The 26,928-nt window shown below is 38.7% G+C and overlaps 2 protein-coding genes across 12 annotated transcripts in view; one reads left to right on the forward strand and one right to left on the reverse strand.

Moving 5' to 3' along the window:
• Window positions 1-25,260, reverse strand: part of SPATA9 (spermatogenesis associated 9) — a 57,573-nt gene extending 32,313 nt beyond the window's left edge. For 2 of the 8 annotated variants that reach the window (XM_088796641.1, XM_088796637.1), the window contains exons 1-4: window positions 24,314-24,451; window positions 14,203-14,346; window positions 3,815-3,956; window positions 2,302-2,607 (exon numbers count right to left, since the gene is read on the reverse strand). The gene's annotated coding sequence lies outside the window, so the exon portion shown is untranslated. Of the gene's footprint in view, window positions 1-2,301; window positions 2,608-3,814; window positions 3,957-12,674; window positions 12,857-14,202; window positions 14,347-24,313; window positions 24,452-25,132 lie in introns of those variants that run through there. The other 6 variants (XM_074328690.2, XM_074328689.2, XM_088796639.1 and 3 more) reach the window with 5 other exon arrangements.
• The window catches only part of RHOBTB3 (Rho related BTB domain containing 3), a 77,489-nt gene continuing 75,250 nt past the window's right edge, over window positions 24,690-26,928 (forward strand). For 3 of the 4 annotated variants that reach the window (XM_074328687.2, XM_019727888.3, XM_074328686.2), the window contains exons 1-2: window positions 24,755-25,013; window positions 25,191-25,416. In XM_074328687.2, coding sequence (XP_074184788.1) covers window positions 25,012-25,013; window positions 25,191-25,416 — 228 coding nt within the window. In that variant the 5' untranslated portion in view covers window positions 24,755-25,011. Of the gene's footprint in view, window positions 25,014-25,190; window positions 25,417-26,928 lie in introns of all 4 variants that reach the window. The other variant, XM_019727889.3, reaches the window with a different exon arrangement.

The raw sequence follows: 26,928 nt of genomic DNA on the forward strand, positions 1-26,928 counted from the left end.
CAAGAGTCCTGTCATCCATCATTTTGAAGAAAATAGATGATGGTTTTAGGAATAAAGTCCAAGAATACTACCCAAGAAAGATTTAATCCTAAAAGATAACCACTTTTAATTTTTGTCAACCCAGTATCCCTTATTTTTCAGAGGTTTCTTCACACAGGGCGTTGTCATGGGAGAGGATGAAACCGTTTGCCCATTTCATGTTAATGTGGGGTTCGTGATCCATAATTTATGGCACACTTTCAAACACACCTCTTAACCGGAGCTCACACCCAACTGACTGCACTGAGCAAGCTGAGACTTGTCACACACTGCTACTAAAGTTCGACGTGCCACTTCCCATATTGAAGCTCCCTGCCTTTCCGTTGGCTGGCACTCAGCAGCAGCATTCACTGTATTTTGTGATCACAATGGAAAGGCTCCATGTCACACATCGCTTCTGGTACAGCAATTTCTGTCCAATAAAAACATTACAGTGTGTCCTCATCTAACTTATTCACTGGATTTGGCACCGTGTGACTTCTGGCTCTTTCCCAGTCAAAATGACCACGAAAGGTAAAAGCTTTGAATGATTCTGATTCAGGACATCGAGGCAGCCACAACAGCACAACTAAAGACATTCACGAAAGTGGACTTCCAGAACTGCTTCAGAAAGTGGCAAGAATGGTGGGAAAAGTGTGTTCGAAGTGAGGGGGAGTATTTTGAGGGGGACTAATGGCAATGTGTCTTGTAATAAATATTTTTTATATGAACATTCACTGTATTGTTTGATCACACCTCGTACATGTGACATAGGCTACTATATTTCAAAATGCATTTGTGTATCTTGTAATGCTGTTACAACTACTATCATTTGGGAGAAAGGATTTATAGCTATGAATAATAAGAAAATTAAGACATGTATTATCAACTCCTGAATAATGCCTTGCAACTTTACCATGTGAAAAGCCAATACATGTATTACTAGAACAGGAATTCTTGAACTTTTTGGTCTCAAAACCTGTTTACATTCATAAATTATTGAGGAACCCCAAACAGCTTTTGTTTATATAAGTGATATCCATTGATAATACCTTATTAGAAATGCTGAGAAATGTATAACATATTTATTAATTCATATGGTAGGGAGCCTCTAAGACGGCTACCAATGATCCTTAGCTCCTGGCATTCGTGCCCTTGTGTAATCCCCTCCCTTTGAGGGTGGGCTGGATGTATTGACTCCTTTCAAAAAAAAAAAAAGAATAGCTGAAATGATGGGATGTCACTTCCAAGATTAGGATACAAAAAGACTGTGGCTTCTGTCTTGCTTGTCTGCTCTCTCAATCTCTTTCTGAGGGAAGCTAGCTGCCAAGTTGTGAGTTGCCTATAGAAAGACCCATGTGACAAGGATCTGATGTTTCTGGCTACAGCAGCGAGGAATTGGGTCTTGCCAATAGCCAGGTAAGTGAGCTGAGCAGCAGCTCGTCACTCAGTCAAGCCTTACGATAACTGCAGCCCTACTGACACCTGTCACAGCTTTGTGAGAGTCCCTGAGCCAGAGTTCTCAATGACGCTGCACCTGAATTCCTGACCCACAGAAATGGTGAAATAATAAATGTTTACTGTTTTAAGTTGCTAAATTTGGTGGTAATTTGTTACACAGCAATATATAATTAATACAAGTCATTTACAAATAACAATATTTTCTATGGAAAATAATGATATTTTCTAAAATGAAAAATGTGAGTGATATTGTTCTCATTTTTGCAAATCTCTCCAATGTCTAATTTCATAGAAGACACCTGGTTTCTCACATCTGCTTCTGAATTTAATCTGTTGCAGTACATTGTTTTGATTGAAATACATAAACAAAATCCAGGCTTACACAGACATGTAGTTGTAAAAAGAAGGAGTATTTTAATAGTCTTTCCTGATAATTGTGGATATTCTTCTTTGTTCCTACACCAGCATTCAACAAGTGGTAGTTTCTTAAAGGGTAGTTGTGATGTAGAACCATATACCTTGTTAAATTAAAATTTATTGGTCTGTCTTGCACTTTGAATGGATCTTTTACTGACACATGAATTAATCATCTGGATAATATTGGTTCTTTGAGTTATGCAGATCTTCTATTGACACAATTCATTATACAACAACCTCCCTGCCCTACCCCCGCCCCCCAAAAAAAACCCTTTTGTTACTTTCACCACTGCTCTTACCAGAAAAGTCATTAAGTTTGGGGAAGCTATTGTATTAGTTATCTATTATTGCATAGCGAATTACTCCAAATTTAGCAACTTAAAACAACAAACTTTATTATCTCACCGTTTCTGTGGGGCAGGAATCCAGCAGTGGCTTAGCTGTGTGGTTCTGGCTCAGTGTCTTTCAAGAGGTTTCAGTCAAGCTGTTGGCTGGGCTGCAGTTATTTTAAGGCTCAAGTCAGAGACATCTACTTCCAAAATCACTCATGCGCTGTTTGGCAGGCTTCAGAAGGTCCACTTCCAAGTTGACTCACATGGTTGCCTGCAAGCCTCAGGTCCTTGCCATGTAGGCCTCTCCATAGACTGCTTGAGTCTCCTCATGATGTGACAGCTGACTTCCCTGTCCCAGGGCTACCTCACAACCTGGCAGCTTGTCCCAATGAAGAGTGATGAGAGAGAGGGAGGGAGGGAGGGAGGAAGGGAGAGAGAGAGAGAGAGAGAGAGAGAGAGAGAGAGAGAGAGAGAGAGAGAGAGAGAGAGAGAGAGAAGAGAGAGAAATAAGAGAGCCCATCCAAGACAGAAGTCACAGTCATTTTATAACCTAATCTCAGTATGACAGCTCATCACTTCAGCCATATTCTATTCACTAGAAACAGTTTAGCCCACACTCAAGAGGAAGGCAACTAAGCTCCACCTCTTGAAGGGAGCTGTATCAATAAATGAAGAGATATATCTATACAACCACTACAAGTTGTCAAGCCCATGGTGCCAGGTGCAAGTTTTCCTAGGTTCTAATTTAAAACTCAAATTCATCATTGGCAATAAATACTATCAGTTTTTTTCCTTGAAATGACAGGCTTACTTCTTTCATTTTTGAGAAACAATATTGTCAAACACTCAACCCTATATAACCATAGTTTCTCTGCTAATCATTCTTTCAGGTGAAAATGATATTCCATGAAAAAGGAAGCTGGTTCAGTGCACAGCCCAAAGAAGTATACTATTGCTTTTCCTTGAGGCAATCATGTATTTCTGCATGCAGCAGGAGGGCTTTATGTATACTTCCTACTACATCACACAGAATATTAAAATGATGTATACTCAAGGGTTAATATTTTTAAAAATTAATCATTTTTACTGCTCCATCCAGGATATTCTTAAGTAAAACTGACTTTTTTGGTTGGTTGGTTATTTTTGGTATAGACTAGATTGCTCAGGACTTCTGACTGCGAAAATCATAGTAAGAGGAGGTAAATCAGGAAAAGCTACAAGGAAAAAAGGTGCATATTGATACTGGCTGGGAATTACAGTTAGACTGTCACAGGAGGAAAGGTGGGAAAGGAAAATAAGCAACACCAGTGGGGCTGGCATGAGATGAGCGTGTTATGGTCAAGGATAAAGAGAGGGAAGGGTAAGCTGGGAACATGCTGTGGAGCTGATATGGGTATCTGTGAAGGCAATCGGCCTGGTAGCCTCACAAAATAGACCCCATCCGAAGGGGCAATGTGGGAGAGGAAGACTGCTAGAATTCCAAGAGCTTCTCAGGATTGCTATCCAGCCAGCAGGAACTATTCACTGCTCCTGAGGGCACCAGTGCTAGTTACAACCCTACAGTTAAGAGCTGTCCCCCATCTTACCCGCTCTCCTTCCCTCTTTAGTTCTGAAAAGGCCAAAAGCAGCAACTGATGAGCGAGAAGGGGTACTGAGAAGAGGAAAAGCAGCTGACCACAGCTCCCTCTCTCCCCCACCGTAGACTTCCAGGCCTGGAACAAAACTGAACTGAGAAAGAAAAGAAGTTTTAAATGGAACAAAATTAGAGTTTGGATTATGACACTGGACCGGATTCTAATTACTAAAAAGAGACTATTCGTTGATTACCTGAGAGCAAGCATCACACTATAAAATCTACCTGAGATTTCACGGGAGTCGAGGTGGAGCACAGTGAGCTAGAACAAATTGACAGTGCAAGTTTGAGGGGCAGTGGGAGAAGAGATAGTTGCTTTCAGCTTCCACCCTACTGACTTCAACTTCTGTAATAAAGTGGTTCCAATAAGTATTTATTGAACAATTATTTCTGCCAGGCTGAGGTTCGGCTGGGCATGTTTCAATGAATGGACAAGATGTATTAATATTTAGAACAATAGTGTTTCTAGAGTGATTGGAGCCAGGCTAACCTGAGTTCATATCCTAGCTCTGCTGCTTAAAAAAATTGTTAATCTCTTGTATTCTCAATTTCCTCATCCATAAAATGGAGATACATAATGCCTACTTCATAGGGTGATTGTAATGTACATAATATATGTACATTAACCCAGTGCTGGGTACATAGTAAGCACTCAATAAATGGTAGCAATGATTATAATCATTATGGTCTTAGTCTTAGCAGTTTAGAAAAATTTACCAGACATTATTAGCACATGAGATAGATTGAAGGTGAAGCAAGACCAGGAGCAGGGAGAAAAATTAGAAACACTGAGCAATTAAATGAGGTTTTAGTGTAGTCATTGGAACAAAATAGAGGTGAAGGGACAAACATAAGGAGTATTTGAGAGGAAAGCAAACAGAAGAGGTAACTGCTTAGCTATAATATAATAAATAAAGGAAAAGGAAGCATCAATGCTTAAATTTTTAAAGCTTGGTTGGATGGGAGAATAGTAGAAATGGGAGAAATACAGACAGTGGCAGAAAAAGCAAGTTGTGTAGGTAAGAATGGTGGGAAGAAAATGCTAGTTTTGTTTTACTACATTTCAAACTTAGGTGATGGTGGGACTTCCAAGTGCAAATATCCAATGTTTGAAGTCATTTATTTATTCATTCATCCAATATTTCTTCAGAGCCTACGTGTCAGACACCAGGTTAGGCTCTAGCAAGAACAATCTAATAAAGAGTTGGAGTTTAAATGAGACCTCTAGGCCAGACAGAACAATGTGGGGACCTTTAACATGGAACTGGCCCCTGAAACCATGGATATTAATCAGTTTTCTAATGGATAGTGTCAAGAAGAGACCATTTCTCGGAATATTCACAGATAAGGAGACATAAGAAATGGGCAAATGGGTGAGCATTACACCAGGATCACATGATGCAATTATTTTTATATTAAATTCTAACTATCTATATAGTTTATAAATATTTAATTATGGTAAAGAGCAGTTTCATAGCAGCTGTTCATAATTTTTAAACTTTTTATTTTGAAATAATTGTATTAGATTCACAGGAAGTTGCAAAAATAGTAGAGGTCCCATTTATCCTTCCCCCAACTTCCTCCAGTGACTATATCTTACCTAGATAGCTACAGCACAATATACAAATGAGGAAATTGGCATTAGTATAATCCACTGACTTTATTCAGATTCTACAAGTTTTACATGTACTCGTTGTGTATAGGTGTCTACAATTCTATGCCATGCTTATTATATGTATGGACTTGTGTAATCTTTCATCTTTAATTATTAAATTTTTTTCTTTTTCCTGATGACAGTAATATGAACAATTCACACCACAGGAATTAAAGTATTTTTTTGAAGGTTACTGATACGCCCTAATGTTCAAGCAGCCAAATATAGCAAAGCTCATAAAGATTTTTAAAATATTTAATGAGCAAGGAACTTACTTGTACATGTCTTACACTGTTGAATATATTGAGCCAGATTCTTCTGATTCCTTCACTGTTTCCCAAGTTCTTTATCAGTTAAATGTGAGTTACGATTTCCAACGTCCTTTATAACCTTGCAATTCTACAATTTTAGAATTCTAACTCCTAGGTCACTAAGTCTCTTGATATAAAGCAGAAACTTGTGGTTACTGCATTAATTCTTTAGAGTCAGGGTCAGTCCCTTACTTTATCAGGTCAGTAGCCAGTGGGGCACAATTAATCACTGCCTTACTGTATTACATTATAGTAAATAACACCCTGTTAGCTTAAAGATTTTAACATAGTTTCCATAGGTTTTTTCCTGTGGCTTCTTCCTCAAAAGGGCTTGCATCTGTTAGGTAATGGGAGAATAAGGTAACAGTTGTTCCAACAAAAGTAATTTGTGTTTTTTGAGTGAAAATATGCTACCCCATTACTTTTAGTAACAATTTAACTAAATCATCATGAACTATTTCTATTCTGGCAACATGCAACTTATTAGCATTGAGTTTCATTCATACCTCATTAGATCAAAATTTGTGATACTCTGACCTGGCTAGACAAGGGGGAAGCTTTTCCTGTTTAGAAAGAAAGTACAACTAGGCCAATTGCCAAGAAAATTTATATTTATAAACTGGGTCACTCCCCTTCCCCTCCAAAAGAGATCTGTAATTAATTTCATTAAAATAATAAAAGCTTGTGCTTGGACAAACGTGTTAGTAGAAGATTCATGTAAGTGAGATCAGTGTTAAAGTAAATATTTGCAGGCTGAGTAAACACCACATCTCAAAGCCATGAGATGTAGACTTTGTACATTAGAAAGATTGACAGACTTCCTATGGTTTACATATAGATGGCAATACACTGCAATAGTCAAGTTAGCTTTCTAATTCAGTAATGCTCTAGAAAAAAATAACAGTGGACTAAAGCATTTCGTGGTGTTACTTTTACTGAACTAAAGTTAATGGAGTATATATTTAAATCCTTACAGGATTGTTCAGTAGCCTGTTTCATTTAACACTGTACTAGTTGTTCTATTTTATGATACCGAGATTCCTTCAAGGGAACACTTAAGAACACAGGGTACTTGGCTTTTAGTCAACAAAGTTGATAGAGAAACAACAAAAACTTCTCTCCAAGAAGTATGAAACATGACACAGCAAAATCCATGTCTTTAAAAATAATTATGACCAAAAAAAAGAAAAAATATATCTGTCACCTTATCTTCACATTTTGAGCAGAGAACCTTAGCCTGATCTGGGACTCTAGATCCAGTTTGTTCTCATATTTAAGAATAAGTATCCCTTTTGGAAATAATCATCAAGGGATGCAATGCCACAATTTGCTGGGCACTATGGGCCACTAACTCAGGGAGGGAGGCCCAAATATCCCCAACTCACAGATGCTCAGACGCATTACGTGATTTTTCTCCCATCACATAGGTGCTAAGGGACAGAAATAAGAACCAAATCTGTCTGACCTAAAAATTTCCTGCCCTTAGATTATGCTAATATCTATAAATCATTCCTGTATATAAATATAGCAGAACCTCTAATGAGGTACATTCAGCACTCTGCTCCTATAAATTGCATTTATTTCTTTAAAAGTCACAGTAAAGCACCACTTGTATTAAATCAGATGACTTTTTTATTCAGTTAAATCATACTATATGCTCAAATATTATCTTCTATTCTTTTGGAACAGGAAAATTTTAATTAAATACAAATAGAGGGAAACAGCATTTGTAACATGTATAACAGAGGGCCAAAATCTTTACCTCCTACGGAATTCATAAATAAATATGTAAACATGCCAAAGGGAAAAAGACAAAACAAAGGATTCCTCCATTTATTTAACAGAAGTTTTCCGAATGCCTTCCATATACTCTGCACTGTGTTATGTGTTAGGGATAGAATGAACAAGTATTTATTGGTTTCATTCCATATTGCTAAAAAGTGATTTATTTAGGATAATGCCATTTTGCAAAAGTATGCATTATATATACATAAAAGCATCTAAAAGGACATGAAGTGGTTATCAATGGGTGGTCAGACTTGCTTCTTTGAAACATAAAATAATGAACATGCATTTCTTCTGAAATAAGGTTTTATTTTAAAAGTTTTAAACATATAGACATAAAATTGTTCATTTATTTCACCTACTATCCAGGGGTTTTTGTTTTGGTAATAAAAATACACTTCTCTTTTCTTATCCAATGGAAGATGAATTCCTGTAGAAATGGATTCAATCCTTTCTTTTTTTAAAAGAAATTATTTATTTAAATATTTTACTTTTCAATTACAGTTGACATTCAATATTCAATCCTTTCTTTTATACAACTATATTCCCACCTCTTGGATCCTGCCCCCAAGATACAACATTTCTACAAACATTGACAGACATGCACACAGACACAAGTACAAGGACACAAGACAGTCATACATACACACACACACACACACACACACACACAGAGAAACAGACACAGAGATATGCGATGTCATTAAAGCTGACTTTGGTGTAAGTGAAAGAGTTTGGCAGAGATCTGACGGTTTTAATCTTGGAAATAACTTTCATTAATGAATAAATTTTTCTTGCTTTTTTTTTCCTTTTTCAAATCCTGAATGCAATATTCTTCATGCTTCGTATTATAAAATGTATAAATTCTTTTAATGGAAAGATAGCTCTCTGACTGACCCCTTTTTGGTTTTTTGTTTTTGTGCCTAAATCATCTATTCTATCTATTTGTTCTGGGTATTAGACTATCCTGGGACATGTGACAGATGTATGCCTTAGCAGCTACTAGTGTAAGGAGATGGCAAATAGCTGTAGGAATCAGAACAAATTAATATGGAACAGTTGATAGGAGATAGTAATGTTTTTCACTTAATTAAAAAAACACTTTGTACAGATCTATATGTATAGAATTTTACATGTTTTTAACCTGTAAGAAGTAGATTCAAATAAAATATGGGTATCAATTAATTAATTAATTAATTAATTAAAGCATGCAGATAAAACCAGCCCCTCCAATACATTTCATATAAATATATATTATTAAATATTTCATTCATTAAATTCAATAATCCCACGTGAGTAGCATGTCAGTGACTGGTTTTAAAAATATATTAATGGTTTAGTCACAATAAAAAGTTCTCTGATTCTCAACTTTTTCAGTTTTATCACTATGTACAGAGCTAATGATTAAAATTTTCTTTAACAGTCTAATAAAAGTCAGCTGGTAATAATGTTTATGAAGTATGTTTCCCTAATATAATTCAGTAAAAAGAAAACTAATTGAGTATTTGTGAAGAGTACGCTTTAAACCCAACACTATATATTTTTTGAATGACAATAAACTAGATTGAATTCTACTATAATGTAATAGTTATCCAATTTTTTTTACCATGGTGTAAGAGCTTTTTCATTTTAAATAATATTTTTATAGCTAAGACCCGTCACGGGACTTTAACACAAACATTGACTGAAACCCTAAACAACACAAGAGTTGGTCAAAATCTGTCTCAAGAGTACTGTAATTCTAGTGTTTGCCTATTGTTTCTATTCAAACATAAATAGCCTAAGATCTCTATTACTCAGAAACCTTCTCAGATTGTTTTTTTGTTTTTTGTTTTTTTTAATATTCCAAGGGGATTCACCTATTTCCTTACTTTTCTAGTTCTGTAAGGAAAATAAGGCAGGCACAAAGGGAGAAAAGGAGGAAAGACAAAATGTTTCTTATAATGTTTGGAATTCATGGATTTCTGAAGCATAACCATTTGACCTCCTAGCACCGCAACAACAACGAAAAAAATCCATTCCCCAGACCTTCTTTTAGATTGATTAGTAACAAATCCTTTGATGGTCCATTTGATTCGTTTAGGTTATGAAGTCTTCCAGAATCAAGAGACGACTGTTACGGGGCCGGCCCGGTGGCTCAGGTGGTTAGAGCTCCATGCTCCTAACTCCAAAGGCTGCAGGTTTGAGTCCCACATGGGCCAGTGGGCTCTCAACCACAAGGTTGCTGGTTCGACTCCCGCAAGGGATGGTGGGCTGCGCCCCCCGCAACTAGCAATGGCAACTGGACCTGGAGCTGAGCTGCGCCCTCCACAACTAAGACTGAAAGGACAACAACTTGACTTGGAAAAAAGTCCTGGAAGTACACACTGTTCCCCAATAAAGTCCTGTACCCCTTCTCCAATAAAAAAAAAAAATAAAAAAATTCTTTAAACAAAAAAAGGACTGTTACTTCCTAGAGGAAATGCTCCACAGGTCAATCTCAGGTAGATCTCAGGCAGATCCTCTGCTTTCCATCAGAAAGGTAAATTGTTTCCCTCCCTGCTCATTCCTTTAATCTTTTAAATAAATTGTTTGGTTTTTTAAAAAGATTTTTATTGGGGAAGGGGAACAGGACTTTATTGGGGAACAGTGTGCACTTCCAGGACTTTTCTCCAAGTCAAGTTGTTGTCCTTTCAATCTTAGTTGTGGAGGGTTCTGTTCAGCTTCAAGTTGTTCTTTCAGTCTTAGTTGTGGAGAGCGCAGCTCAGCTCCAGGTCCAGTTGCCGTTGCTAGTTGCAGGGGGCACAGCCCACCATCCCTTGCGGGAGTCGAACCGGCAACCTTGTGGTTGAGAGGACATGCTCCAACCAACTGAGCCATCCGGGAGCTCAGCGGCAGCTCAGCTCAGCTCAAGGTGCCATGTTCAATCTTAGTTGCAGGGGGCAGAGCCCACCATCCCTTGCGGGACTTGAGGAATTGAACTGGCAACCTTGTGGTTGAGAGCCCACTGGCCCATGTGGGAATCGAACCGGCAGCCTTCGGAGTTAGGAGCACGGAGCTCTAACCGCCTGAGCCACCAGGCCAGCCTTAAATAAATTCTTAAATTGTAATATTTCTTTCTGTAAATAGGAAAAGAGGTCAATTTCTCCCTTTCTCAATCTTACCTAAACAGAAACTCTTGAGTACATCATCCAAACTTTCAATAACATTCATTTCGTTTGAAATTTGTATCATATAAAAAATGTATATATCATAAAAATTTGTATGTAAAGTACATCTTTATTCATTTTTTTCTTTACTATTTTTGCTTTACAGTTAAAGAGACAGTAAGCTCCTTGCTAGCAGGAACACGCCTTATCAAGTTACTGTGTAACATAATGGGACATTGGAGGGTTCAGTCTCGCCATTTTGAACCTTCTGTTTTTGAACCTGAGGATGTTTAGACACAAAACCATTTTTTGATAAAAATATGTAACATCAAAAACAATATTAGTGAATCTTAGAATTCTATAGTCAGCTAAATTCTCCTTCAGGACTGAAAGTTTATTTCAGACAAAGTCAAAAGAATATACCACAGCTAGGGCCTATTCATTTTTATTCTTGAATGACAACTTAGATAAAGGAAGGATGGATATGTGAGAAGGAAAGTTAATAAAAGAGATCATCAATTAACACATGGATAAATCTAACCAAACACTGATCTTTAAAATAATAATAATGAGGACTAAGTTTAACAGTTAAGAAAAGAAAGCTAAAATACTGGGCAATTACATATAAGTTGGGAGTGGAGTGGAGACATTCTATACATTAAACTTACACATTAACTGATAAAAGAATGAACATTCACCCGATATTAAATTGTTATATCCAAGAACATATGTGCCAGATTACATTTCCCACAGATGCTGCAACAATATCTCCTATTCCGCATGCTAATGTACAGTGTGGCCTTGGTAATCCTCTCATCACAAAATGAGGTCTAGTCCTCTGTCCTTTAATCTGAGCAGGCTTGTCATTCATGTATAATAAAGAGCATACAGCTGAAGTGACATTGTGTGCATTCTAAGACTACATTATAAAAGGTGCTGCAGTTTCCTCTTTGATCAGTGGGATACTCACTCTGTATTTCTGAACCACCAGCAAGAAGTCCAACTACCCTGAGACTTCTACGCGCTGGAGAAAGCAAAAGGGGAAGACACGTGGTTGTCCCCCAGCTGAAATCCCAGCCAACTGCAAGCATCACCTGCCAGACATGTAAGTGATGACGCCTCCAGATGATTCCAGCCCTAAGTCATCAGGCCACTCAAAGCTGTTGCTTCACTGCAACTCATTAGCATCTACTCTCATTTATGTACGATCACAAAATATGGAGAATGCTGCTGCCGAATGCCATCCAACGGAACGGCAGGGATCTTCAATACAGGAAGCAACGCGTAGAACCTTAGTAATAGTATGTGACAAGTTTCAACTTGTTCTGTGCAGTCAGTCAGGTGTGAGCTATGGTTTAGAGAAGGTGTGTTTTAAAGTGTGCTGTAAATTATGGATCATGAACAATGCATTAACATGGGAAATTGGTTTCATCCTCTATCATGACAATGCTCCATGTCATGCATCGCTTCTGGTACAGCAATTTCTGCCAAATAAAAACATTACGGTGTGTCCTCATCCACCTTATTCACTAGATCTGACACCATGTGACTTCTGGCTCTTACCCAAAGTCAAAATGACCATAAAAGGTAAATGTTTCGAATAGATTCAGGACATCAAGGCAGCCACGACAGCACAACTAAAGACACTCACAAAAGAGGACTTCCAGAACTGTTTCAGAAAGTGGCAAGAACGATGGGATAAGGGTTTTTGAAGTGAGAGGCAGTATTTTGAGGGGGATTAATGGCAATGTGCCTTTTACTGTAATATACTTTTTAAAATTTAAACCATATGTTTTGATCACACCTCGGTATATATGACATTTCAGTATATATAACAATGTTATGTGTATACACATAAACATACACATGCCCTGTTAGTTCATTTCCCTGCTAATCCTGACGAATATAGTTGGTGACAAAACCAGCCCAACTTACCCTTGGAGAGACTCAGTAGGGCAGGTACCAGGGGAGGGAAATATCCTGTCTCATTTTGCTCCCTCTGATCTGCACATTGAGTAAATGCAACTAGAAGCTAGAAAGGAGGAGACTGTTGATATAGTTCATATGGCCTGGCTTCCCAGTATACAGAGCAGGGTGGAGAAGAGAGAAGAGTGGGCCTGGATGGACAGAGAAAAAGTTAAACTAATAAGGCAAAGCTGGGAAATTATTACCATAAAATTCATGGTGGGCACATCTAGAAGGATGAGATAGTAATGATCCAGAAGGGACCCATGGGTTGAGGATATCTCCTTAATCAGAATGGTGATTAAATGAATGTTTGCCTCATAATTATTCATTAAATTATACATTTATATTTTGTGCTTTTTGTATATTTCATAATTTAAAAGTTTAAAGAAAACAATGCTGAACAATAAGAACTTGTTTAATATTTGAATTCTAGAAGTCATAATAATTTTCCAGGTAAGCACATTGGTAACCTTTAAAACAAGTCTGTTTAAAGCATAAGAAAATTTGTTATAGACAAGCATACAAATCCTGACAAGAGAAAGAATTAAATAACTCATAACTAAAAGATATTTTCTTTAAAAAAAAAAAGTTGCTTCTAGCCAGGTGGGGAAGAAAGAATAGTAGCTAGAGTCTTGGACATGTTTAAATGCTGATAGTAAAGAAGAGTAGACAGATAAAAGTTTAAGACACAGGAGAAGAAAAGGGGACGTAGGTCGAGTGCAGTCCCTCCACTGTCAAAGGGAAGCACACACAGCAATGCCAACGGGGTGACCCCGATGAGGGAATAAGATGAGGGAAACGAATGGATGGAAAAAGAAAGGATGTATGTGGCTGCATATAAATTTGGCAGCTTAGTAGTGGGAAACTGAGGGAAGTTCCCCATTTGTTGCTTCCGTTTTCTCTGCGACAGAAAACAGGAGGGGGGAGGAGATATCAAAGTCAGATGGAGGACAGCGAGAAGGCTTGAAGTATGCTGACATCATGGAGGACCATGGACATTTGGGGTGGAGAGAAGAACAGTGAACAGTGAGTGTATAGGGGTGGGGGGTGAGTTGACTGAGGTTGGTAAATAACAGCACCAGGAGAGATAAAGGGGAGTATAGACTCTCTTGGTTTCAGCAGAAAGTAAGTTCTTCAGGAGGATGAAGGCTTAATGATCTGGCTCTCCCCCTCCACTCCAACTGGAATTCCAGGAGGTAAACTAGAAAGATTTGGCAGGGAGCAAAACATGGGCAAACCTGGATAACCAGGATAAGTTACAGTTGGGCCTGTAATAAGGATATCACAGAATGGGGCAGGTTAGGTTAAACTGGCTATAAAGTTTTCAAGAAGAATTTGCCCCAGAAATGTCCTGATATTGAGTTGGGGGTAGTATTGGTGGCCGAGATGTCCAGATTGGCTCTGGAAGACTCCAAATTTTTAGGTCACTTCCTGATATGAGAATCTAGTAGTAAAAAAAAACCCCATGTTCATTATAAGACAATTGTTTGCATACCTGTTCAGCGGGTTATAAGATTCCTGTGAAGCGCTGGGGTAAGACACATATTTAGAAGGTGGCTTTGTGCACGTGGCTATTGGAAGCTCTTTGTGGCTAATTCCATCACGCAGATAGACATTAGTCTCTCCTATAAGGCTGAACCTGCCAATCAGAAGAGAAAACTTTAGAAAACTGATCGAGGCATAAACTGGCTTAACGTCGTTTGCTTTGGAAAATAATGTCTCTATGACGAGTCAGTGCTGCCATAATTCTAATTAAAGTGTTTATATATGCAAAACATCCCTGGGATCAAAATGACCTGTACCTTAGGTGCTTAATAAATGTTTGTTGACCTGAAAAGATAATAACAGGCTTCCCATGTAGGCTTTCTTACAGAGAAAAGGTGTTGGCCACATATCATAGGTTTCTAGGCCCTTTGATAATACCCTTTCTCATTATAAATGAGCAAATTAGTATTCTGGTTTACACACTGGCCTCTTGTGCATTGCGTTAGCACAAGCTGCGTCCCTTGAGCATGATCAACTCTGGGCATCCTGACAAAATAAAGTTTCTGGACTTGCAAAACCAAGGAATGAGCTCTGGAAAATGTGACTTGACTGAAGCAATGTCATCCTGAGGCCAGCCTAAGTAGCTAAGCCGGCCTCTCCCTATGACATTTCTAGCTCAGTTGTTTAGAATAGCAGCTCCATTTAAATCAATTTGACTCCTGCAGTAAAAATCTTTGAGACCATGATGGAGTTGGTGCCAAAACATTGTTGTAATCCCAGTTAATGCAAGAGGACTGAGTAATTTATTAGACATCGTAGTGAGTTATAAAATACACTGGCAGAAAATGTCTCCTAATTCTAGAATCTAGCATGGGGAGTTACTAACAGTATGCAACTTATCACTGTTCATGGGTAGTGACCTAGAAACAGACTGTTCCATTTTAAAGCTACAGCTAGTGAGTTCTAAAATGCTTGTAACAAAACAAAGCAATGTAAAATCTGCGTTTTTCTCTGTTTTGTTTTGTTTGTATTATATTATACTTCATTGCTTCTTGTGTTATGCCAGGGTTGCACATTTCTGAGTGTCTCATTCTCCTTGTTCATAGAGTCATAGACTTTTCCCATAATTCTAAAGACTTAGACACAATGGTCAATAAAAGACGGATTGTTTTCCAACATGGCAAACATTCCAATAACAATTACTGATTATTCTTTTGTTTCTCTTCACCTACAAAAAGATAGTTTATAACTAACCAGTTCAACAAAGTGTTGTTTCTTGCCAGATTTCAATACAACAAAAGTTTTCTGGCCCATCAGAATTCCATAAATTCTCTTTAAGGTTTCCCAATTTCCATAGTAGTAAACCAAGGTATGTGAAAGAAAAGTCACAGTATAAACAAGGCCCACCCTTTTATTTTACCTGTTGTCAAGTAACTTAATTCATATTTTTATATTAAATCAACAGGATATACTATGACTTAAAGGTAAAATTGAGAAGATTTAGAAAAAAAAATCCTGGGTTTGCAGTGGGCAACTTATGCTGCTACCTGGGTGGGATGTTAGGGATCGGAATATTGGTGGTGATGGTGGGGGGGGGGGGGGGTTGTTCAGGTACCTCTCTTTTGGGGGATATTTCAGAGAAAAGTTTGAGCTCTGCTTGCCCCTGGGATTAGTCCAGAAGCACCTTTGCTTTGTTTCCCTTCTTATCACTTCACTGCGAGAGGTATGAATGCCTTTTAGTGTGGATTGAATCACCCTTGTCCCACCCTGGTCCTAACACTAGACGATTGTAACAAGAGAACATCCTGAGAAACCGTGGGAACAAGCCCCTTCATTAATAGAAACTGTATTAGCCCTGTAGGAGGTGGGCAGTTATGGGTGGAAAAAGGCGTTTGGATCTGGCTACAGTCGAGAAAGAAACTGGTAGGATAGCTGGAGAGATAATAATAATTACCCAAGTCTAGATGTTTTAATTTGAAGGTGAAAGGAGAGAATTATCAATCAAAAATAATACTGATGTCCCAGATTAAGATTTAAAAAAGTGGAAATGGGCTCTAAAGAGGAGCACGGTGATCAGAGTCAGTAAGAATGTGCCCCAAGGGGATATCCCCTCTGGAGAAAGTGAGAAGCAGGAAAAGGGGAAGAGAAAAGAATGTCCTTCAGATAAGCAAAAAAAATGTAAATGTCTCAGCTAGGTGATTTGTTACAATGCCAAAAGGACGGTTCACCAAGGATACAAGCTGCCAACTGCATATTTAATGGTATCAGTTGGGCTCTCCTCAGGAAAAAAAAAAAAAAAAGATCTGTAAGAAAATTTTAACTGTTGTTCACTATAAAACAGAGTTTTAAACTGCAGACAGGATTATAGACTCAGAAGTGAAAAGTAAAAAGCAAGTCGAGAAAAATCAAAATCAAAAGTATTGTATGAGGGCAGAAGTCAGGTTAAGTGGCTTGCGAGAGCTTGTTGATGAAAAAGGAGAACATTTCAAAGCATGCTTGTGGAATGCCCCAGTTGGGATAATACCCAGTGAACAGCCATAGCAGAGACGCGTGGACACAGCAAGTACAAGGAGTACAAAACACGGGCAGACTTAAAAGGAATTTACCGTTGTAAATGGCACGACTTTTAGTACATGTAAAACTAGAGCCAGATGACAGTAATATTGAGAAAAATATGTTTTTTTAATGTATTTAAGTTCTTCGAAAAGAAGGTTTATTAGCAAAGTGTCACACCATTTAAATCTAACGTCCTATGTGTCTGTATGACTACAAATGGAAAACTTCCCAAAATATTATGCATAAATAAATGATATAATCAATAGTGCTTGATTATGATACTTGTAGATATACTCATATTTTTCAAAGGCTAAATAACAGAGCAGGCATATTAAAGGCCAAACAACAAGATTTCTTTGAAGTTCAACCCTTTGAAAAATACTGGTAGAAACAGGCAGTCCTGGTTGAAAGGAACATATGTTCCGGTATTATAAGGTAACATTTTAACTGAAAAACAGAACAGTTGTTGGAAAACCATGATTGGGCACAATGATAGACGTGGGTGAATAACAAGTTCAAACAAACAAGTGAACATTTTAGACCTCTTCTGAAAGACCTTTAGGGTAGTTGTATTCTGCACATAAATAACATTCTGGATTCTCACTTTAGTTTCTCCAAACAGAACTGAAGATATTGCAGCCTTGCAATTTAGAAGAAATCCCCAATTTAGAAGAGAACTATCACCTATTTCTCTGGGGAAAATCACCCAGGTAATAAAACAAAGTCAACTTTTCTTATCATTTAACTGTATGGTTACAGACCTTGGGACATGACTTTGCTTAGGTTACTCTATATGAAGTACGTGCAAACTTGTTAGAGTGAAAAAAAGAAAAAACACACACGCTAATCTTCAATTTTATGATGTTTGTGTAAATTTGCAAACTTTATCTCCCATTAGATTAGTTAATACAATACAAATACATTTCTCACTGGGCTGACTTGGAGGCAAGTAGGTCTGCAGTTTATCTGCGTGGCCTATCTCCTTCTTCCTTCCTCTCACAGCCTCCCTCACCCCCAGCAGCCAGGCCAGGTTCCCTGTTCTGCTTCCTGGCAGCCCATGTCCTTCTAGGCACGCTCTCTAAATCTCAGCCCTAGGCTTCCAGACCAATAGGTCTGCAAACTTTAGTTCTTGTTTTATTTTATTTTTCAATTACAGTTGACATTCAAGTAATATACAGAGGAGGACTGCTGAGGAAGGGCACCCAGGGTGTGTGTGTGTGTGTGTGTGTGTGTGAGTCAGTATGTGGGTGTGTGCACCCTTATATGAGTGCTGGGCACAGTATCAGAAAGAATTTTGAGCATACCCCAATATCTTTATAAATCACATGCCTATATTATTATCAATATATTATGATTACGACAAAACATACTGAAGTAGAAAATTTTCAACAGATGACATAAAGATGAAATAAATCATTGTTTAAATAATTTAAAAATATATTAATAACACTACAAAAGACATTTTACTCTAAAATGTTATTGTTAATAAAGCTTTTTAGGGAGAACAATAACTGAATATGGCCCATTATTTTTAAGATCTTGATTTAACATTTTGTGATACCGCAATGCAGATGTCTGCTTTTATGTTCAGTTTATTTGTAGGTTCTCTGAGAAGAGCTCAGAAAGATACGTGGATTTAAATGGAAGAACTGTTTCATTAGCTGGGTTATTTGCTAAGTCATGACACTTATTTTTCCGTCCCATCACTCATTATGAAAAGATTTTGGTTGAAATCTAATGAATATATTTTCCTCTTGTCTACTGTTACTCATTTGTTCCTGCAAACTAATTCGAAGATGTTGTATGATTTTATATTTTTAACAATATGGCTTCAAAATCCATAGAAATTTTATTTAGAAAATGTTTAGGTTGGTTTAAATATCCTGTCAGATGTCAGAGTTGTTACAGGCTACATGCATTATTTTCAATGACAAAAATGACCTAACAAAGGAAACGTTATCGAGCAAACATCACCAAACCATCATGGGTAAAGGCCTAGACCTTGGAACCAATGGTCTAAGTTGGAAACCCAGCTCCTCTACTCACTACTGGTGCAGTTGTGGGCAATTCCTTAGCCTCTTCATGCCTTGCTTTTATCTACATAAATCAAGGTGGTAGTAGTAGAACGTACTCACTAGGGTCATTTTGAGAATTAAATAAGTCAATATTTGTAAAGACTTAATATACTATCTGGCATATAGTAAGTGTCTTTAAGTATGTAGTCGGTTATGGGGAGATTTCTTATGCCTTGAAGAGTAATCATTAAAATCACTTTCAAAATCAGTTGGGTATTATTTACCAAAGTAGGACATACACATACCCTGTGACCTAGCGTAACCACCAAGAAACTGTATTTTAAAACAGGAATAGTCCTAGCAGCTTTGTTTGTTAATAGGCAAAAACCAGAACTAACTTACAAGTCCCCGTCCTTTTACAACGGAACGGATAAATGAATGGTCGCATGCCTAGCCACTGAAGGCTATTTAGCACTAAAAGAAATGCAAGGAACAAGTCACAGCTACATCAATATAGATACATCTTTAAAAGGGTGATGAGAATAAGAACCAAGACAAAAGAGTATATACGTTATCACACCTCTTATATAAAGTTTGGAGTGAAGTACGACCAAACTATTAGCTTAGGCACGCACATACAGGTAGTAAAACTATGAGGAAAAATAAATAATCGTCACAAAAATAAGGCTCACGTTGATCTCAGAGAAAAAGAAGAGTACTGCAACTGAAGATGTGTGTACGTGTGTGGGTGTGTCAGCACCCTTACATGGGTGCTGATAACGCTCTATTGTCTGACCTGGGAGATGTTTAGAAACGTTTATCTTATAATTATTTAACTTATGTACATAGGTATGATGTACTTTTCTGTATGTGTGTTATATCTCACGAAGAACCAATTTTTAAAAACCTGCTATATACGTTTTGTTGTCACAAAATTAACTGCATTGATAACATTCTATATAGTTGTGTATTCTGGCTCCAACTTCTTTGCTGGAATAACTGCCTATGAGATACACTGTGAATGAATCTTATGTGGCTGCTCTCACTGTAACCTTAGCTTGGTCTCCATATATATATGTAAACAACTAGTCCATCAGTGGTTTCACTTACACAAGTTTTGCATAAAACGGTTTTTATTTTTCAAAAGTCAATTATTGTTTAAAATATTGAAAGATGTAGTAGAGAAAGAATGTCTTTTCTACTATAGCTTTCCTTTAATGGCTCACAAAAAAATGTCATTTGAAAATGTATTTCATTATTGAAACACAATCTAGTAAACAGCACACTGAAACAGAATCTATTAAATACCCTAACGTGAGACATATTAAAAACATCTGTGCTTTGTTTAACCTTATCGTAAACTTCCCACACTGTGTAACTTGTTCTAATACCTATGTCTTTGGGTCTTGAGCAATGTTTTATACACCTATTCTTAAGGTATTTGCTGTCAAAAGAATGCAGTTGTTTTTTTCCATTTGTTTTCATGTATATTTCAGACGTTTTTATCTTGGCAAGAAAAAAACTATTTTCCCAATTGTATGTTGTTTTTTGACTTTCATTTTTTAAAAAAATCTCAGAAGAGGCTTTTTAGCATTTATAATTGGTGAGTTTTCTTTAAGTATTAGCTTGAATAGTACTTTACTTAAATATCCTAGAAATATTGTTGATTTTTATCTTCATGTTTGGATGTCTAGTTTTTAAAGGGCTAGCTAATTGTGATCTGTGCAGAACATTGTTATCTATTAACTATAGTATGCACTTAGAGTGAGGTCGGTTAGCAAAAGTTGGTGTAAATTCATACTTAAAACAGTGTTCTTTATAATTTCAATTATTATGGCCAACTTATTGTCAGATCTGATTAGTCATTAGCTTTTCACCTTCCAATGAGGCTCCTAAATGGTGTCAGAAATGTCAGCTCAGCCAATTGTTTGCCTGTTTTTACATTATTAACACTATCTCCATTGGTCCATGCTGTAAGTTAGTTACTTAAATATCATCCGTAAATCCACTTAGATACAGAAACTGCAACATGTGGCAATATGTTCAAAGTGAACAAAGGATAGAGCCCTTCCTCCTCCACTCGGTGCTGTACTCCCACCCACTCCCAAGAACACCAGGTGCCTGCCTACTTATGGACCAAGTCGGGGAGTCAGTATCAAACCTCACATTAAATATTAGTAAAGCTTAATTTCTTTCCCGCTTTTTGGAGAGATACACACACACACATATATATAGAAGTTCAAATACCTTATTCTGGAATTTCATGGGTCATCTTCTGCACCCCACTTTGGAGACCCTTGTTCTAGGTAAGTAGTCTTAAAATTTTCTTTTTAACATTAGAAACCCTCTCTTTTTAATGGAAATGAATATGAAACTTTTAATATTTTTTTTTAAAAGAATGCAGTAAGACTGCTCTGATTGACTTTGAGATAGAAAGTTGATGCTCAGCCCAACTGGTGGGGGGCATTTTTCTCCCCCACCTCTGTAGATGGGCTTGAAGATTCCTCTGTGGAAATCTAGTTTCTTTGAAACACAACTGTAAAAATCTTCGGCCAAGCCTAGCTCTTCAGACCTGCCCTTAGTAACACTTGCTTCTTCTCTAATTATTAAGAAACCACAGTGTTTTTCAAGGGCTGGCTTATTAATATTCACCATCTGGGGACCAATAAGAGCTCACGGATTATGTGGATACAGATTAGCCATATGTGGCTACATGTTATCTGAGGATGAGAACATCTATCAAGGTGAATATGCAATGGTAGCATTTCAGCCACGAAAATAGGAAAACGTATTGTTTGGGCTGGAGGCTCTTCCTTCGTGTGTTCCCCAGTAAACTTGAGGTTGGAGGACATATGATAATCCAATTTATTACACCTTGGTTAAAAAAGAATTTATAATAATACTACTAATGAGGGAAACTACAAATAATAAAAACCAAATAAAAATTGTAAATAAAAGGGAAATAATTATAAAAAGTCTTAAGATAATTATGAAAAGAATAATTAAGATATCAGGAGATGGACCATCTGTGATATTGTATTACCCAAGATGAGTAAGTCAAACTGCTGTAATAATTGACCCCAAAATGTCTGGCTTAACTCAATAAAAAAAGATCTATTTTCTCACTCATAATGCATTGCTGTGAGGAGGCTCTGCTGTAACAAGTCATTCAGGGACCCAGGCTTCTTCCCCACTGCAGACTAACAAATTCAAACACATGACGTCAAGGCTGACCAGGCTTAATCCAGTTGGTAGAGGTAAAGATAAGAGAGTGGTGAAGGCACACCTTTTAACAGCTCAGCAGGGATCATGTTCCACCGATGAGAACTAATCATGTGGCCTACCTACACGCAAACATTTTAGAAAATGTGGTTTAGTTCATAGGTGGTAGAAAAGAAAATGGGTTTTGGTCAGCAACTGGCTGGGCTTTGTCCTACCTACAGAGGTTGGTCAAGGGTTTCCGGATCTGTAACTTGAATACCACCAGGTCTGCCTTTGCAAATCTCTTGGGAAGTCTCAACCACTCTCTTTTCTGCCTGCTATAATAGGAATCTACATGCCAGCACTAATTTCAGCTCTTGCTGTTCCCAGAACAAGCCATAATCTTCCATGTCTCTACACCTTTGCATGTGATTTGCATATGTCAGTCCATTCTTTCCAGTACTCCTTCCCTACCAACCTCCTCTTCCTCCAAATCTATCATGCTCTTCCTCATCTTTGAAGACCTAAGCCAATGATTACTTCCTCTATGAACTTCTCTGATGATACAGAAGGCACAGATCTCTTCTTAATGTTCATTGGACTTTATCCCTTTACTTTGTACCTACCTCTATTACTAGAGTCATTAGCCTGTATTATAATTATTTAAGGAAGCAGTATGTTTTCAAAAGGATCTGGTGCATTAATATTCACAATGTAGTGAACATTAATAGTAGATTTAGCTTCTCAAGGATAAGGACTGAGTCTTGTGTATATTAATTAGCATCTCGCATGCCTACTCAGCACAGGTCTAGCTCCCATACTCAATAACTGAGGAAAAATACCCATGCTGTCTCCCTTCCTGACACTTCCTAGTTTCTCCCTCTCTCATTCTCTTTTTGGTATTGTAGTAAAAACACATAACATAAAACTTACCATCTTTACATTACAGTAGTATTAACTGTATGCAACTTGTTTGCAACAGTTCTCTAGAATTTTGTCATCTTGCAAAATGAAACTGTACTCTGAACAGCTCCCCATTTTCCCCTCCCCTCATTTCCTGGTAACCACCATTATGCTTTCTGTTTCTGAGAGTTCAACTCTCCGAGTTACCTCATAGAAGTGGAAAAACGAAGTATTTGTCTTTTTGTGACTGGCTAATTTCACTTAACATAATGCCCTAAAGATTCACTCATGTTGGAACATATAACAGGATTTCCTTCTTTTTTAAGGCTGAATATTTCATTGTATGTATATACCATAGTTTCTTTATCCCTTCAGCCATTATGTGTCTTTGGTTTTGACTTATGGTGACTGGAGGGGACTACGAGAAAATATATTTTCTTTTGACACAAGAGAAAAAGTGATCCTGTACTCTTAAATATTTCAGGATGACTTCAGTTCTGGGGACTGAAAGAGAAATTATACTGAGTGCAAAGGGACATTCGATTTTTAAAAAATCAGCGACTACAGAAAGAATGCCTCCTGTCATACCCTATCTGAGCATAAGAAACAATAACACTACTTTCACCTGAGCAACAAGGGTCCATAATAAAAAGCTGTTGACATTCCAAAGGCCTCTTACCCTAGTCTTTTCACTGCTATATTCAGTACCTCCTGTTTCATACCCTCATAATAGATCTGTTGAGAAAGCAGCAGCAAATTTTCAAAGTAGGGCAAAATAAATGAATAAAGGGATAAACAAGAACTCTTTCAACACAGATCACTTGTTAAGAATTTTCCTGTTTATGGAGAAGCTGAGCCCAGAGCAACCTCTGGCCCTTCTTGGTATTAGTGGATTCCAGTGTTCATTAGCGTTGAGGTAGTTTGAGGCCCTTTAGGAACGTTCAGTACATTATCATGAAGGAATCTGAAGTATCCTTGCATGAGCAGGAACATTATTTTTGCAATTGTCTGAGGAGCTATTACGAAACATATAGCCATAATGTGTACTGAAAAAATCTCCAAGTAAAGTAGCATTTAGCTTGTAAATGCGTTAAATACCTCATGCATAACTTCTGTTTAAAACCATCACACTACGAACCCCAGTACTTAAAATCCTGCAGTTTTGGGTAAAATATGCCAAATATAGCTTGAAATTGTAAATAATACCCCCCCTCCCAGAGCAATATTAGCAAGTTGGTGTGTGAACAAAGAGCCCTTTCTGCACCAGCCTGAATGTTGCCTTTTTTTTCTCTCTCACAAGCATGATTTTAAACAGCTGTAGTGCATGTTGACAAATGACAAAGCGGCAGACGTAGTAAAACACTTTCGGTCAAGGCCAAAGGGGAGGGCGGGCGGGATGGGGGCTGCTGGAGCGGCCAACGGGCTTGAATCCCTAGCTTCACTAACCTCTTTTTTCCAGTCTTTAGCGAGCGGGGGCCTCACCGCCCCACCCCCCCCTTTCCCTGGCTCTGGTTACAGCCTTTCGAGTTGAACAAACTTGCTGCAGGCGGATTGGCGACCGGGAGCTCTCCGGCTTGGGCGTTGTATTTATTAATTTATATTCGGCGGCGCTCCGCGCGGGCCGCTCCTTTGTATCCGGCCGCCGCCTCCGGGCTCCGGGGCCTCGGCGGGGAGCGCGTCCCCCGCGTCCGCGGGACCCCCACGGCGGCACGTGCTGCGGCCGGCCGCCCGCCCTGCCCGCCCTGCCCGCCGAGGGGGCGGGGGCCCGGCTCGCCTCCTACCCTCCTTCGGCCAGGAGGAGGAGCAGCAGCCGCAGCGGCAGAAGGCGACAGCTGGCCGCCGAGGGAGCGCGCGGACAGGGGCTGCAGCGCCCGGCGACTCTCCGGCAGCGGCGGCGGCGGCCGCCCGGGATGTTCCCGGGCGCCTCCTGAGTGGCCGGCAGCGCGCACTCGGCGGGACTCGCCCGCCCCCCGCCCGCTGGCCCGCTCGGGCCCGCTCTGCGTCGACCGCGTCGCGGTGGAGGCGCGGGAGGGGGACGCGGCCAGGGATGAGCTGATTGCGGCTAAATACGCCGCCGAAGGGCCCGAGAGGCCGTGAGGAGCCGCCTTTCTCCGAGTCGCCGCCCTGCCCTTGGATCTGAGATCATGTATGTACGCGTCGCGGTCCTGCCATTGTCTCGCCCCCAGCGCGCGCGGGGCGCCCCCGGACAAGGGGCTGCAGCCCATCCGCGCGGCGCGCTGCCCCCGCACTTCCTGGTGGCATTACCGTGCTCCTCGCGCTGACCACGCGCCTCTTCTCCCCCTCGCCCTCCTCTCTCGTGCAGGTCCATTCACATAGTGGCGCTGGGGAACGAGGGGGACTCGTTTCACCAGGACAATCGGCCGTCGGGGCTCATCCGCACTTACCTGGGGAGAAGCCCGCTGGTCTCCGGGGACGAAAGCAGCTTGTTGCTGAACGCGACCAGCACGGTCGCGCGTCCCGTGTTCACCGAGTATCAGGCCAGCGCGTTTGGGAATGTCAAGCTGGTGGTCCACGACTGTCCCGTCTGGGTAAGGGGCTGCAGCTGCTCTGTGACGAGGCTGACGGAACTTTCCTTTCCATTTTTCCCCCCTTCTCCCCCACCCTTTTCCCCTTTTCATGAATGTGAAGTGTCCGGGTCACCTGGGTGGAGTTTTTGAACATTTTTGGGAAAGTCTTTGGTTCTTTGTTTCATCGGGCAGAGAACACACTCTTAGAAGGCAAAAAGCCCCACTGGGAAAGTGGAGCGCTTACACTTCACGACTGTGGTTTTTTCTTGGTAGACGCTGACAGTTGAATATGCCAACCCCAAGGGACGGGGTCACTAAGTTTCACCAGCAGAGAGCAGTGTTATTTTTTATGCCTACGCTTTGGGTGATAGTGTAATATTAGTGTTCTAAAAATAAAGCCCTCTGAAAGCTCAACACAGGCAAAAATACATTTCACTGGGACAGTTCAGAAATAGGACCCCTGGAAAGGAGAGGGAAAGACAGGGACTGAGAATGAATTTTAAAGAACTCATTTATATTACTGTCTATCTTTGAAATGTTTAAGTTAGTGTTTTGAATTTTAATAGTGTAGATACTCTTGATATATTAGGCATTTGTTTTTAGTGATTCATAAATCAGAAATGATATTACAAATACAGCTTGGAATTTTAAAAAGCTTTAAAATTTGCATTAGTTGACAGAAATTGTAATGAAGTTAATAAATTATAGTCTGATTCTTGAGTGTTTGATAAAAGGAGAGAGGATTCTATTGCCTGACATAAATGTTTTCAGTACACAATAAGATCGTATTTTGAATGTTTTCATTTAATCTTATTTGAAAATGTCTGATTCTTTATTGGTATTGGAATTATATTGCTGCTAAAGATTGTATTTTGTAACAGAAGAAAGTTTAGTGTTTGAAAAAGAAAATACAAATTATCATGTGAGATTTTACATTTAAACAGCAATTTTTAAAACTGAATTAGGGGCTATAGGACACTAATATACCTTTCTAAAGAAATGTATAGAATGTACACAGAAAATTTTCTTACGCAAATTTCTGTATTATGGAAGGAAAAGATCACTTGCCCAAATAAATTTTCAGCCAAAGGAAATTTATGTTAATAGGCTAAAATAAATGAAAAACAGGCCTTTTAATAACAGGGATGATATTAAACTAGTTATGACAGTGATGATGCTGATTATAAGCAGTATTGATAGAGAATTTATTGACTGGAGTCCATGCAAACAAATGAAACACTTTTAACTTTGGTCGTTTCATTGTGATAGATCTTAAAGTTTAAAAATTTATTGATTCTACACAAAGTTGAACATTGACTGAATAGAGGAAATAATAGTAGGCAAAAAAGACTGAATTAGGATGTTAGGATTACTTTTTACATTTTTTTCTTTGAGCTGTTAACTCTTTCTCCTTTATGTTGTTCGTTTAGCAAAACACAATGCTTGTGATCCCGTGTATTGTAGTAAATGAATCTTCCAAATGGATTAAAATAAGCCTTAGTAGTTTGGATTTTTGCCATACACTGATTATTA

This window comes from Rhinolophus sinicus, chromosome 3, assembly GCF_057876585.1.
Source record: "Rhinolophus sinicus isolate RSI-liver-muscle chromosome 3, RSI-T2T, whole genome shotgun sequence".
NCBI classification, from domain to species: domain Eukaryota; kingdom Metazoa; phylum Chordata; class Mammalia; order Chiroptera; family Rhinolophidae; genus Rhinolophus; species Rhinolophus sinicus.